Source organism: Mastacembelus armatus, chromosome 19 (genome assembly GCF_900324485.2).
Source record: "Mastacembelus armatus chromosome 19, fMasArm1.2, whole genome shotgun sequence".
Lineage (NCBI taxonomy): Eukaryota > Metazoa > Chordata > Actinopteri > Synbranchiformes > Mastacembelidae > Mastacembelus > Mastacembelus armatus.
Window position 1 is genome coordinate 14,721,416 of NC_046651.1, and position 15,747 is coordinate 14,737,162.

Below are 15,747 nucleotides of genomic sequence, written 5' to 3' on the forward strand. Positions count from 1 at the left end.
AAGTGCCAATACACAGGGTAATGTAATGATGGCCATTAAAAAAACAGAACAGCTGCTTAATGAACTCAGCTGCTTTAATTTTCCCCTGTTTAGTTGTGTGTGTCATCAGATTTGCTTCAGTTCATCCACAGAGAAAATCTGCATTCTTGATCAATAGCTCTCTAAACTACTACAGTTTTTTTTTTTCCTTTTAAAGATACGGTTCAGCTTTGCCTTGGCGATTGATTTTTTTTTTTTTTAATGACACAAGTGCATCTGCCAAAAATGGTAGAGTGGCCTTGTTGTGTGGTCACCATTTGTCACTGACTTGACCTCACACCACACCCAGCGCCGCTGTCAGCATCACACCCCCCTTTAGACATCCAGCATATCACACCGTAGCATTTAGTGGACAGGATGAAGGCATAGGTTACCATGGAGACAGGACTAATAGGGAGACCTCATACCAGGAGTGTTTCTCCACCCTCGCTCTTCTTGCCTTCTTCCCTACCCCCATTCCTCAGCTCCAACCTCCCCCTGCTGGACTCCTTGCTCCCTATTGCTTTATCTCACCTCTTGCTGATTTTAGGCATCATTTATACTGTACATGGATGTGGGGGTGCGTGTGTGTGATGTTTATGTAGGACGGCCAACCTTAACGTGGGGAAGGTAGATTTTGTGTTGTGCTCACTATTGCTGAAATAATTTGTCGATTGACAGAAAAATAAGTACTAATTTAAAACAGAGTTGCAATTATTCAATTACAAAATGTTGGTACTCAATAGAAAATGAATTACCTCTTTTCATAACTGCTTGTCAGTCATCTTGAATTGATCACTTTGGGCTGTGAAAGACCCTAAATGACTTTTTATAAACAAAATTACAAAATGGTAATCAACAGAAAATAGTTGTTAGTTGCAGCCTAACTTACTGTAATTGTAAAGAAAAAAGCCAAATATTCCCTCGTTCCTGCTTCCAAAAACATGAAGATTTGCTGCTTTTCTTTGTTTCATATTATTGTAAATTGAATAACTTTTGGTTTCGGACTGTTGGTCATAAAAGCAATATAAATGATTTTGCTTTGGGAAATAGTGATGGGCATTTTTAACTATTTCTTTGACATTTTAGAAACTGAACTTGTTACTTGCAGACATAGCGCTTGCTGTTGCATGTGGAGTATTTGGAGGTTCCAGACATGACAGGTAAAGCTGTGATCACCTTTCTGCAGAAGTGTGGTGATGGACAAGTGATTCAAGACAGTCTAATCCAGTCTGCTCTTCTGTTGCTGGTTAGGGCACAGTGGGAGACACAGACAGCCTTGACACACACATACCTGCACAAACACATATTACACAAACATAAAACCAGAAGGAGTAACACTGTGACACCATGTGCAGACTCCAGCACCACCACCATTAGTCACACTAGCACTGAGGTTCCTAACAGCGGTGTAGCTCTACAGGCTAAATGGGAGGTGCAGACATTTTACATAAATGCTCTCACCAGATGCAGTACCTGCTTTGGACCAGCACTTTTTCCACCAACAAGAGACTACTTATACTTTTTAAGGGGCTGTTTTATATTCCCAGAGATGGACACACATTTCAATTGTGAGTGATCCCAAGTGTTGCTGTTGAGAGTAAGTGCTCAAGTCATTAATTCTCTTGGCAACAGTGGCCAATGTTCGTATTAGTACACTTGTAAAATGGTCTAGTTAGAAGGTGTGCTTGAATGGCTGTACAAAGAGTGAGCAGTACAGATTTTAAATCATGTAAAATCAAATAGTGTTACCAGATTACATAGATCTTTTATTCTAAAAAGAATCCAGCTTCAGATATATTATAATAGGAAGGAGTTCTTGGATTGAATTGTGATGTGATTTTTCAAATGGAAATACAAAGACCCTTCTAGCCCTATTTTGGAGTGTCGGTATGAATGTGGTGATTCAGACTACTATTTCATCAGTCTTTTCTTAGTCTATCAGATTTACATTTCATCAGACTTTAGGTGGAAATTGCTGCAGGGTATAGAGTATGATGGTTAGATGATGGCGGAAATTGAGAGCAGCTTAATGACTAGTTTTAAAAGGTTACTTTATGTCTTTTCTTCGGTTAGTTGCTTATTACAGTAATTCACAGAGATTAGCTCAAGAAATAGATTCAAGCGACAGAGATTTTTGAGTGGACTGGCAGCTTTTCGCACAAAAATAAACAGCAGCAAATGAGGCTGGTTAACAGAAATCTAAAACATGAACAACATAGTGGAATAAGAGTTTTAAGCACATTTCAGATGCTTAATTCTTCTCCCGAGCTCTCTGGTTCATGTTACTCATTCTATAAAAATAGTTCCGACATACAGTGAGACAGGAGAATTGAGCAGATAATTTACTATTTTGTGGCTTGTGTAGATCTTTAAAGTGATTTGTTGTGGTATAAAATGTTTTTAAAACTGGCCTCATGTACTGTTGCTCAGTTAGATATCACTGTTTGCTCAGTAAGATATCTTTAACCACAGGATCCACAGGCTATGCAAATATCCATACATTAATATCACTACCTGTGAGTAATACTCTGTGTACTCATACTCTTCTCAGGTGCGCTCTGAAGAAGATGAATTCAAAGGTTTATATGAGAATGAAAAGGAAGGCAAAGGGAATGTGGAACACAAGCTCAGATCAATGTATTTCTTTAACTAAAGAAAAAGAGTATGTTAACATTGTTTACAGTTTTGTGAAATATTTATTGTATGTGTTGTAACCATGGTTGTCTCTTTGGAAATAAGAATGATCATTATTTGGAAGTATGAGTCCAGGATGTTTAGTTGTTTTTATTTAGTAAGTAGAGTCAGAGTCAGGCAGAAGATTTATCTCTTATATTGTACCTTGAAAATATGTTATTCAGCAACCTCAGTGAAGCGGTACAATGAAGCCTTGAGATAAAATTATAACCCTCTGAAAATTAGAAAAAAATTCTGTTATGAATCTTTAATACAAAATAAATGGATCCCTAGGACCATGTTTGAAGCCAGAAATAAGCAGTTTGACTGACTGTGCTAGTTTCAGTACACATTTACAATTACACGATATGTTCACAGCCCCATAATGATCCACTTTTATTCACACTCATACTTTTGCAGATTTATGACAAGCTTAGAAACATTTACAAAGTAATATAATATTATTATTTACTGTAAACATTTCTCTCTCTGAAAGGAAGTATATTACTTTTTTCATCTTTAATACCAGTTTGAGGACTGCAATTTATGAGAGTTTTGTGCTAAAATGTCATTTTAAAAAAAAAAAAAACAATTGGAGATATTCAAAATATAGCTGTAGTAGATGAAGAGAGGTTGGGCAGTGCTATGCATAAATGTAATTACTGTGTAAGTCATTCTGCCCTCCAGTGAAAGCAGAGTGAACCTGGCTTGTTAGGCCTGGCCTGGCTTGCATTGTCCTTGAGGGCAAATCGCTGTTAGCATGCTAATGGCTCCACCTGTTCCTGCCATGCGACTAGCACAAGGGCAGATGCAAGGAAACACTGAGAAGAGTGCACAGCTTACAATACACACACTAACACACATAAACACACGCTCACACACACAAACACACTCTGTCCCTGTATTAAACCATGCATGCCTCTCGTTTTCCTGCACTGCTAACCCATTCCTACATGTTTCCCTGCTATTTCACGTCATTATTACTGTCATAGTCAATGTAAGTGTTTATATGTCTGTTTGTGTGAATGAAAGAATATGAGGAAGAGATTGTGAGATTGAATAGGTGTGTGTTTTCTTGTGTGTGTGCGCTGCATGCTATCTGTTGGGGGAGGGTTCTGGGGGAGAGGAAGCAGCTGCAAGGTAAGTTCTGGGTTAAACGGCTCTTGAATCCAAACATCCAGGTAGGAATGTATATTTATGCTGACACCCCCACACACCCCCCAACCCCTCTCAGTATCTACAAGTGTGGGTGGGTATGTGTGTGTGAGATTTATCTATGTGTATTTATACACATGTAGAGTTACAGAGTGAGAGTAAGTGAATAAGAGTGAGCATTTTTTTAATGCAGTTAAATAAATTAAGGGCAATATATATAAATACATATATATATATATATATATATATATATATATATATATATATATATATATATAGACAAACCTCAATTTTGGCTACCACTGCAGCATGGTATCCATTGTGAAGTTTGCGTGGACCTTGCATGTATGTTACCACAGTAACCCTGGAGGGGTGTGCATGTACAGTAAGTAGCCATGGTAACCCAAGGGCTAAGCATGCATGTTAATGAATGTCTGTCTCTCTCTCTCCTCGGCTGGCTGCGACACCTTTCCAGAGCACAGCTACACCCCAGGTAGGTTGTACTTCTATCTACCTATCTATCTGTCTATCTCCCTATCTACCTATCTGTCTGTCTGTGAATTCTATGTCTATCTATATTTGAGTTTCTTTCCTTGTTCTTTATTCAGACATATATTTGCTTCTTTATCTGATTCCCACTTTTCTATATTCTTGCCTTAGTTTTTAGGTACACATTTCTGTAGCCATATCATTATCTTCTTTTCACAATTTCTCTCCATGCTCTCTTGTACCCATTTATATCTTTTTCATGTCAGTCTTGTGCTTCGCCTTTTTCTTTCTGGCGTTCATGTTGTCATTACATCTTCTGCTGTAGAAATATAGTATAAGGTAGCCAGCATAAATGTTTGATGGTCTGTGTGGGTATGTAGGGGTTGGTTGCTGTCGTCTGGTAAGTACAACATCCTATAAGTACAACATGCACAATCATCTGAGGTGACATAGACACACACAAATACTGTATACAACCTATTTCATGGCTGTGTGCAAACGTCTTTGTGCGTACCTGTTTGTACATAGGATTGCTGCCTAAGATAAGTAAGTGTCTTTTTAGTTATTTTTAGATATTTGGTATAGACACATGCATACACACATTTGTACAGACACCTTTAGCATTCACCACCATGTCACTGACAAACTCTCGTAACACACACACACACACACACTCTTCACACTCCATGATCCTTTGCTGTGCTGACTGTGCTCTTGTCTTCCTTTAAGGTCTGGCACACCTGATGATTGGCGACCAAGGTATGGCCTCCTCTTACTTCACTTCCTGTTGTCCTCTGCTACACAATCATCCCCTACCTCCTCATCCCCACACTCACAACTCCCTGTATCCCTCCCCCCACTACATCACCACCTGGCACGGGAAGAAGTTGTCTCTCTAGGCACTGAACTAAGGTTAGTTTTTTTTTTTTCAGTAATTGAGATTTCCTTCTGAAATGGTCCCATTTGGTGTCATCAGAATTCTCAGTTTTAGTTTAAACTGAAATGGATGGCTCGGGCATTTGCAGTGGAATAATTAAATAGGAAATATAACTTTAAAGATCTTTTTTGGAGTTGATTTTTGAAGTAAGTGATAAGCCTGAGAGCAACTTCTGCTGGGATAGTTATTCGATTATCATAGCAGCTGATGGGGGAGGGAGTAATGAGAGGGTGTAGACGGCTGTGGTTTGATGACAATTGGCTCGGTTAGACTTGGCAGGGCTCCAGGTCATGGTAATGGAGCTAAGGCAGACTGACCAACTGACACCATGGATGGTTTGATTTGGACTTTTATCTTTCACCTGATTTATTTTCTCTCATCTGTATGTAAGATTTGAGTGTGTGTGTGCAGTGTATGTGTGCATGTGGGCTTTTACGTCAGGGTTTGAATCAATAACTGTGACATTTTTCACAGGAGCACTCATCCACATTTATCCATGGCTTCTCATCAGCTTCCAGCATGTCTTGCGCTGCTGATGTTGCTGTCCTCAAATGGGCTCAAGCTCATACCTTGGCAAGCGCCATGCGTTTCTGAACAAACATTCATTTATTGTATGAAAGCAGAACTGTTATACCTCAACCCTCAAGTTGTCCAGTATTTCTTAACTCAGCCCAAAAACAATTGCCACTGTTCTGCCTTTTGAAAATTGTTCACTGATGAACAAAACTCACATTTCCACTTCTATCTTCTTGCCTCTTCCTCTTTTTTCCTTTTTTGTTTCCTTTTCTGCCCTTTCTCGCTGTTGGGGACACCACCCTCTGTGAACTTAGGAAAAGTCAGAGGTACCCCCCTCTGTTATTTTCATGTGTATGGCTAATGGGCTGTTCTGGATGGTTTTGAAGTTGAATGTATTGACAGACCCTTGTATGTATGGTAATGCAGCCTTTAAGTGCTGTTCGGCTTCAAGTTCTTATTTGGGTTGCCTTTAAATTGGAATGTTTCATTTCTGATAAGGTAAGCTGTTGATGCATGTGGGTGCGAGTGTGATCGTACTTGTATGCACGTGTGTGAATGAATAGGAGCTCCGGTCTGTGGTGCTTTCGAAAATATGAAGGTAGGTCCTGCTTGAACGGTCAGCTCTGCATGACGCTGATGAATACACTGATTGGCCCACATGAAGACAGGCCTGACCGTGACAGACTGAACTGCGTCTATTGTGTTCTTTGATTGGATGAGAGATGAAATGATGGCGGCTGTCTCCCATTGTGACAGAGCCGCTGTGTATTCTGTGAAATGCGCAATTTTGTGAAATGTTCATCCAAGATAGTGGATAGAAATATCTTGAATAGAGCACAAATAATGTCTCCAACCATCTATCATGGTGGAACATCTCTATTCTGACAAGTATATTTCTATTTGAGCATTTTTCTTATGTTTTGATTGTCTGGTGTTTGAGTTTCTGCCTTAAAATGTTTGCCCTTAATCATCCATGTGGCAGAGATAATTTAATTGCTTCATCTGGCTCATACTCAGCATTTTAAATCACCAACTGAAGGACCAACATGTATTAACATATGCTTACAGCATTATTACACAATGTATTCTGTGTATTTGTGTATGGTGGATGCCCTCACTATTACGACTGTTTGGATTGTGATAGGCTAAAAGAAGGTTGCTGAATTTTTTTTTTATTTTTTAAAACCTTTGAAGTCTCTTTCAAAAACTGTACACATGAAAAAGCTGTGAGTGTGTATTTGTGTGAGTGTTTTTGCTCTGCATACTGAGATGTAAAGGCTGTCAAATGGTGCAGACGAAGCCTAGCTTAGGTTAGCTCAGCGTAAAGAGGCTTTTTGAGTACACCGCAAAGCTGAAATGAGTTTCTTTGAGGGGGTGGAATGGGTGTGGGGTGCAGTGTCTTAGAAAGATATATAGCATGTGTGTCTGCTTGTGTGTGTGTATGTGCTGGAGAAATTGAGAAAAAGAGACTGTGCCTGTGAGAGAAGAGCTAAAGGAATGAATGATAGAAAGAGGAGAGAGGGAAAGAGGAAGCGAGGGAGAGATAAAGTGAGTCGCTTTCTCTTCTGTGATGTAGAGCAACTGCCTGTATCTGCAAAGGGACAGCAGTGCTCCTGTCTGCCCTCCCTGCCCAGTCATTCTCCAAGGGACGTCAGGCCTGATGGGGAGTCCTGGACCTTTCCCCTCCTCTATAAAACACAGCTATCATTCTCTCTGGAAACGATACCCACAGATCACTAATCACTTTGTGTAGGTGAAAATACACGAATTGTGGAGGGAAGAAAGAAAAGAGGGAGCCAAATTGGATTTTCATAAGTATCGAGCAGCCAAAGGAAGAGGGGGAAATGGATTTTTTTTTTTTTTTTGGGGGGGGGGGGGGGGGTATTGAGCAGCAGTAATCTGGATGGAAAATGTGCTTAAAGCCAAGTAGCAGATTTTGCCCTTTCTCTTCTCTCTGTGTGGCCAAGAATAGACCGTGAAGGGTTCTGGGTGAATGAGTGATTGAAAGTTCTGAGTAGAGTTGAGTAGTGGCTCTTGGACATAATTGGCAGTGATGCTCGTTTATGATATTTATTTATTTTTTTTAGCTTTGAAGCATGTTGTCCAGTTAATAATGGTTGTTTGTCTGCATGTCCAAGTGTTCTCAATATCAATCCAGCAATCTGTGCTCAGCAGAGGCAAGTGGTCAGCTTTGCTTGAAGTGACCTTTACACACACATGCATGTGAAGGGATGGTTGAATAGACACACATTCACACACACTCACACACAGTAACCTTTAGAAAGTGTTCGGTGAGTAGGTGAGTGAGTGTGTTCAGTGTAAATATGCATGAGTAAGGCTGCCTGCACATATTCTTCATGGTCAGTGGATGAAGGCAAGAGAGAGAATGAGGTGTGTGTGTCTGTATGTTTGTGTGTGTGTGTTTTGTGTGAGTGCATGAGTGCATGTTCATGGGAGGTGGATTGTGAGTCATCACTTGTGACTCATAAAGCGTCGGCAATCAAAGCGGCTCATTTTAACACATTGTCTTATGTCAAAAACACACAGATGGACGCATGGGCGCAGGCTACACACACGCATATTCATCATCACACATTGAATTTTTTAGTAATTGCCCCTCTACTCTTGTAGTCTTGTGTGTGTGCGTGCGCTTTCCTCACACACACACACACACACACACACACACACACACACAGAGCACATGAGCTGTGTGTGCTGAGTCCACCCTGTGTGGGGTTGGGAGTGGCAGCAGACGACAAGACAAGAGAAACCAGTCAGTACCAGCAAAGTACAGCATGTCTCCTTCCCTGTTCTCATCGCCATCTAAGAATGAATCTGATTTAGATTTTAATAAAAGTCTAAATCACTGTAACAAAATTACAAAAGCATATTTCCATTATGTTCATTGTGCTTGTACAATTTCTCAACGTATCTTACTCAGATGTTGTTTTTAGGTAACATTTATTTATTATGGTTGAATGAAAGCATTTGTTTTCAAAAGCTTTGTCAATTTTTAAACAATATTGTGATTATTTATATGTTCCTTCATAGGCAAACATGGCAAACATTCACTGACTGCTTTCAAATGTGAGAATTTCTTCCTATTTTTAGTTTGTTTTCTGTCATTTAGGGTACAGCTAAGGATGTCAAAAGATCATGAATCATGCCTCTTAGTATTTCCTACAGCCACAAATGATGCTGTCAAACATCTTTTGTCATCCAACCAAAATAATTATTGATTTTTGATTATTCAATTACCAAAAAACTTAAGTTAAACTCAAGTTAATTTTCAATTAACTCATCAATTAATTAGCTAATGATTGTAGCTTTAATATGTAGCAGTAAATAAAAACATTAGATCCTATTATGTATTAACACATAATCTAAATCTGTTTTTACAAGGACGTTTTTCCAACTGTTAGTCTTAAAATGACCAAGGTCTTTCCAAAATATTTTATCTGTGTTCCCCAAGCTTCTGTACCTGCTAGTAAAATCTGCAAATCACATTCACCCTGAATTAAATGCTGTAATAGAATGCAAATTTGTCAATAAAAGGCATCAGATACGTATTAGCCACTGTAGTTGAAATGCTTACATATTTTAGCAAGATAGGCAATTGAGCAGCACCCAACTCGAGGTGAGAGAGCCACTTGGTGTTAAGAGGCAAGTGTCTTGTGATTGGCTGCCTGCCTGAGTGACTGGCATGAATTTGGATCCTGATGGCCACATCTCAAGCTGTGGAAAAAAAAATGTACCACCTCTTATCATCAGCAGTGATAAAGCAGCTGCAACAAAGTTTTTATAGAAGAAATTATAATTTTCCTTGATATACCCTCTCCACTAATGGGACTAATTGTGCCTCTACTTTCTTCTGCTAGCACCCATTACAGTACTGTATTACAACACTCATTAATGCTTAACACCCATGCAGTTCTTGTAATGGCAGGCACATCACCACATACAGAGCTCTACCATCACATTATCAGGGAGATGCACAGTTACTGAATTCACTATGGGAAATTGTAGCAATCCCACTGGTAAATGTATGCATTTACTGATAATTGTATGCAATTGCAATTGCTGTTAGCAAGTATACACATTAACATTTTTGCACATTCACTGCAACGCTAATAGCGGACACAAAGCCAATGCACCCTGTAATCGCCTAACAATAAAGACATCAAACGGACTCCCCATTTACAGAGGATGAAGGAGAAAGAGCGAAGGCTGGCTGCAAGGGAGAGCGAAAGGAGGGGTGGGTGAAAAGTGTAGAAAAGTGATGGTGAGGAAAGATAGGACTGCATTCAAAAAGTGGGAAAAGAGGTGGAAAGAGAAGGTCGGAGACGCAGAGGGAGACAGGAAGGGAGATAAGACGGTAGCATATCTCATCAGGGGCACTGCATCTCTCCTTGGGCTCCCCGACTTGACACAGTCTCACATCAACCAACATAGTATTCATCTGTGATGCAGATACCTCATCCAACACAGGCGCACACAGACACACTTGCTCTTTTTAGAAAGAAACAGGCTTTTCAGTGCTCCAGTTGTCTGTTACCTGTTCTAGCAATTTCCATTGTCTCTGAGCGGGTGCTGAGGGTAGTGGCCCAATTGGCGATTCACTCCAGTACCCCATCTGGCATTTGAAGTTCATTTCTTTGCTGTTTGCCAAAACAAGAACAAACACAGGAACAAGCTTACACACACTTCCTCACCCGATGCACATGCACACACAAACACTAATTTACTTGTGGTACTTGTCTGGCATAACTACAGCAACTGAAATAGCCACAGCATTCATTAAAAACCCATTACATTACCTTTATGAAAAGAGATCTTTATGCTGCTGTTTGTGAACAACAACCTGGTGTAAAAGAGTTTCATTAGGTGTGTGTATGTGTTTGTGTGGTGAGCATTGTGATTTGTCTATGTGGTTATATGTAACTTCATGGTTTCATATCAGTTTGGCTGCTTGTGTACACAAAGCATATTTCAGCATCAATGTCCTCTTCCATGTACATGTGTGTGCACGTCTGTGTGTGTGTGTCTAAAAAGGATGAAACTGGTTCTGATCTTATCCAGCTTAAGACAAATACACTGTTCTGCCTGCAGACATTGTCATGGAAACAACCCGGTTTCCCTGGGTACCAGAGAGAAGGCCAAACCCAAGCTAAAGACAGAGAGAGATGAGCATTGATAAAAGAAAAAAAGAAGTAAAAGACTACACATAAATGCAGGAAGTATGCTATTGTATCCATTCAAAGGGATTAACAATGTAATGTGTTATGTTCTATTTGTTCTCAAGAGAATTTAGCTTTGAAATTCACTTTAAAAAGGCCATATCTGCTCAAACCCCTTAATATGTTTTACTGTTTATTAAGCAAAATGCTGCCAATGTCTGTAAATTGAATATCTTGATAAATTTTTTTTGTCATTCGGCTAATCGAGTAATCGCTTCTGCACTAATTTAGTACCAGTACCAGTTTGTCAGAGCCGGTGTTATATATTTTTTTAAACCCTCCCATATATCTTATGTTGGGAATGAATTCCTTCAATTTAACAACAGCAAAAAGAGGAATAAGAGCTTAACATTTCAGACCACCAATCTGTCACTTGTACCCTGACAGTAATATCCTCCTCTACAGTATTGCTCCCTTGGCTGTGATGTGATAGCCCAATCGGATTCAAAGCCAGATGCTGTATATCACTAAATAGAGATTGAAACGGCAGGCCAAGCCTTTAGTGAACTTGGCTGTATAGATTTCCACACTTTAACTTAATATAGAGACTATGCATATGTTAGCATACATTTACATACATTTCCTGCACTGGTCATCTATCTGTATACTGTAAAAGCGCCTAGTTAATCCACCTGTCTGTTATTAAGGAGGAATGCCTTAATGCATGGCATTTGAGTTTATGCTGTGTGTGTGTGTGTGTGTGTGTGTGTGTGTGTGTGTGTGTGTGTGTGTGTGTGTGTGTGTGTGTGTGTGTGTGTGTGTGTGTGTGTGTGTGTGTGTGTGTGTGTGTATGGACAGTCTGAGAGGAGCTGATAGCAGAAATGCATGGTGGGCTAAAAACGAGGTGCAGGGGAATTGCAGTGTGCTATCTCAAGAATGACAGGGCTGCCATGATTGAAGCTTGCTACACTAGGATTTAGATACACCAGCATTTTTCTCTCTTTCTTTTTCTCTAGCCACCCATCCCTCGCTCTCTGCCACTCCCTTTCCTTGTCTCTCTTTTTATTCCTCTACCCCTTTCACTCGTCTGTTGCATTTTGTGTTCCCCATCTCAATGAGTCTCTCCATCTCCCCTTTTCTATTCCTACCTCTTTTCAAGTTCTTCTATGAATGTTTCTCTTTTCCTCTACCCTGCTCCTTCTATCAGGTGCTGTATAATGTAGGCTCCCCTGATGTGCTCCCAGCCTCCATCCGCCATTTTGATTCAGTACAGCTGTCCATGATAATGTACTGTTCACTCAATCACTCTTTCTCTCTCTCGCCCTCCTTCCTCATCTCTCTTCCTGTCTCTCTCTCCCCGAAAAACACACGTTCATATTTGCTGTAGCCCATGTAACACAGAGTTGCCATGGAAATGACAAATTAATGTGTGAGATGTTGGGAAGGAAACCCACGAGGAGAGACAACGCAACGGGAGATGCATCCACACAGAGAAATCCAAGTGATGTGTTTGATTGTTGGAGGGTGTCAGTTGCAGCTGGTCCCAGCAGCAGCAACCAGATCAGATATTCATTCTCTCTCTGTCCTGTGTTCCCACAGACTGCTTTATTCATTAGAGTAGTTTGTTTAATGATAGCCCTCAAGGTCTGATGCCTATCACCTTCTGCTTCTTTTCCTTCTGTTCCCCTCTTCCATTTTCCTGTCCTACCATGTCCTATTCTGCTATTTTCTTTAGTAACTATTAAGTGTCAGTTAAAGATCCTCTTTAACAGAGAGCTGAGTAAAAGAAAAAAACAGAGCTGCAGATAAGGGATATTTTTAGAATCTATCAACATTTAGATTCTTTTTTTGTTGATTGTTGGGTATGTAAAGTCAGAAAATAGTAAAATAGTGGCTACAAAATAGTATTTTACAATTTGTTCTGTTGTCCAAAAATAGTCCTAAACCCAAAGTTCTTCTGTTTACAATCAAATAAAGTAGAAAAGAAAAGGTGTTTAGCCCATTAACATTTGCCATTGAAATGCCTTAAACAATCGACTGATGTTGAGGTTGTTCTGAATTATTTTTTGTCAAATGACAAATTAATTGACTAATCGCTACGGTGACACCTTACATACAACACAGCCAGCATGCAGCAATTATCACAGTTAATATAGGCAAACAAGTGACATCAAGGAGTAAGAGTGAAACTTTAAAACATCTAACATTAAATCTCCAAAGCAAAAGACACATTTTAGAGGCTGTTTGAGAAAATTCCTGTTCAAGAATGACGCCGGAAAAGAAAGAAAAACCTTTTCAGCCAGACATCACTTTGAGCCCTTTAGACTGTATAAATAAATACAAACAGACTACTACCAACCACCATTCAATCAACAAGAATTTGTTAAAAAACAAGAGTCATAAAATCATCAAATACTATAATAAAGCTCTAAAAACTCTGTAGGAACCTAGCTTGATAGATTTCCATGTTTCATTAAATAACTTTTTTTAAACCATAGTGTCATTGAGATCAAGGCCTCTTTTTCAAGAGAGACTTCAAAGCAAAGTATTTACACTCAGACCTTGCATACACCCACACAACTAACATTCAAACAATAATGATCAGTATTGAGGAAATACACAGTAATATAAAACAACCAAGAATTAAGCGAGAACAAAGATTAATCATCAAAAAAAAAGTCTTAAATGTATTTGTTAATAAAGCTTTTCAGTAAAATTTCACCAAGACTAAAGTAGCTTGAGAAATTCCTTCATCAGTCCCTTTACTTGCCAACTCAGTTTTATTCATGTAGTATCATTAAGATCAAGGTCTCTCTTGTAAGAGCCACATCAGAGCAAAGAAAATTTACGTTTACAGCCGGAGCTTACACACACCACAAAGGCAGGCTACAGAAAACATTACTTAAATAACTAATATAAAAAAATAAATAACGGTAATTTCATAAAAATATGGTTTCTGTTTTTCCTCTCCCCTTCTTCGCAAACTAAATGTTAATTACATTGTGTCATTAAGATTAGGTTTCCCTAAAAAGAGACATCTCAGAGCAAAGAAAAATATTTGTCATTTGACATTTTTTGTTACATATAACACAAAACTAGTCCACAAGAAGCCATTAGTTTATATACACAATGGCAAAAGCTCAGCTGCAAATTATATGTGCTTAAAATGATTTGTACTTTTCCTTCTCATTTCCTTTCATTTGAGTTTTCCTCCTGCTTTCACTGGATTCCTTCATTCTCCTGCTCACTTGCATTGATTGACAGTGCTCTCCACAGGATGAAGTGTGACATGTGGTGTGTATGTCAGTGTCTGTCTCACTGTTTACTCTGAGCTAATACTGACTCACTCCATTAATCTGAGCTACAACAGAGCCACTCCAACCTGCCCACAGGGTGTGTGTTTCTGTGTGTTTTAGATGTGTCTATACACTGGATATATACATGCTCGACACTCTTTCATCATTGTGTTGTTATCCAATATGCATTTTCCAGCCTGATTTGTGCCTTCTGTATGTGATTTAATAGAACAAGGAGTGAGTGTTTGCAGGCCAGAGCTTCCAGATCGATGTAGAGATGCTTTATGTGCTCCTGTCTGGTTTAATGACATGTCTGTAAATTAGCAACAGAACGGTGGAGCACCACACTGAAACCTAATGGCACTTCTGTAAATTACCACTAGAATGATGCTGGACGGCAGTGTGTGTTCTCATTGTGAGCTACTTGGCTGCCCCCCTCACTCTGCCACCTCATCTACATTTGTCTGCGTATTTGTGTGTGTGTATGAGACAGAGAGTGTGTGTGTGTGATTGCCTTAGCGTTTGTAGCTGTTCTTTTGGTGTATGTGAGTGTGTTTTTGTGTGTGTCCCCCTCCTCCTCGCTCTCGCTCCTCTCAGTAAAGACTAGCCTGAGGCCCTGAGTTGGTAATAGCTTTTCTGACAGCAATACACCAATATTTACAGAGACCAGCACCCACCCACACCCCCACACATTTCATGCACACATAAAAAGCATATACTTGTCTGTGGACACATACACATTCATATACTTGAACGCAAAGTTGCACGGTTTTTTCTTCTTTTGAGCCATGCACACACACATGCACACATACTCTCTTAATTAACATGCTGGGAGGGAAGGAATCACACACTAGGGGGAACTCACACATGCTGGCAAACAACGTGTTGTTTCTCACTCATATATTGGCATTCACACTTCAGGTTTTTTCATGCAACAGAAGCAAAGAAAGACAATTTGCCACAATTGCTCTTTGAATTGTGATATATTCTCACTTTTTTCTCATTATTCTCTCTGTGTCATATTCACTCAAGTGCGGCCGATTCCATTTCAGCACTCTTCTCTCTGCCTCTCACTACCTTAATAACCTATTACACTTCAGTGTATTCATTACGTGGCAATCTTTCTCTCCCTCCTCCTCTCTAGCAGTTCCTCACCAAGTGTCTGTCTTGCTCCAGCCTGACCGAGTGTGTGCTAAATTCCCCTCTGTTCTCTTTGTTATTGTGAACTACAAGATGGTGGTTATGCCAGAGGCTCCACAGAGCAGAGAAAAAAGAGGCCAGTGAGATGTGCAGAGAGGAATGGTGGCAAGAAGCTTGAAGGGAGGTGTGAGAGGCATAAGGATAGCGGTGAGGAGAATGCAAGAGTAAGGAAAATGCGGAGGAAGAGTGATGGTTTGGGTGGATGGGTGTGAAGGAGACAGATAATGTCGTTCCTGCTTGTGTGCCAGCACAACAGTATGATCATTTTTTTGCACCCAGATGT

The 15,747-nt window shown here is 39.8% G+C and overlaps 1 protein-coding gene across 3 annotated transcripts in view; it reads left to right on the forward strand.

The window, feature by feature from the left end:
- nrxn1a (neurexin 1a) overlaps nt 1–15,747 on the forward strand; it is a 51,404-nt gene that overhangs the window by 1,738 nt on the left and 33,919 nt on the right. Inside the window, exons 2-4 of one of the 3 annotated variants that reach the window (XM_026315231.1) lie at nt 4,325–4,342; nt 5,068–5,097; nt 6,106–6,117. In XM_026315231.1, the coding sequence (XP_026171016.1) occupies nt 4,325–4,342; nt 5,068–5,097; nt 6,106–6,117 (60 nt within the window). The remainder of the gene's footprint in view (nt 1–4,324; nt 4,343–5,067; nt 5,098–6,105; nt 6,118–15,747) is intronic. The other 2 variants (XM_026315229.1, XM_026315232.1) reach the window with 2 other exon arrangements.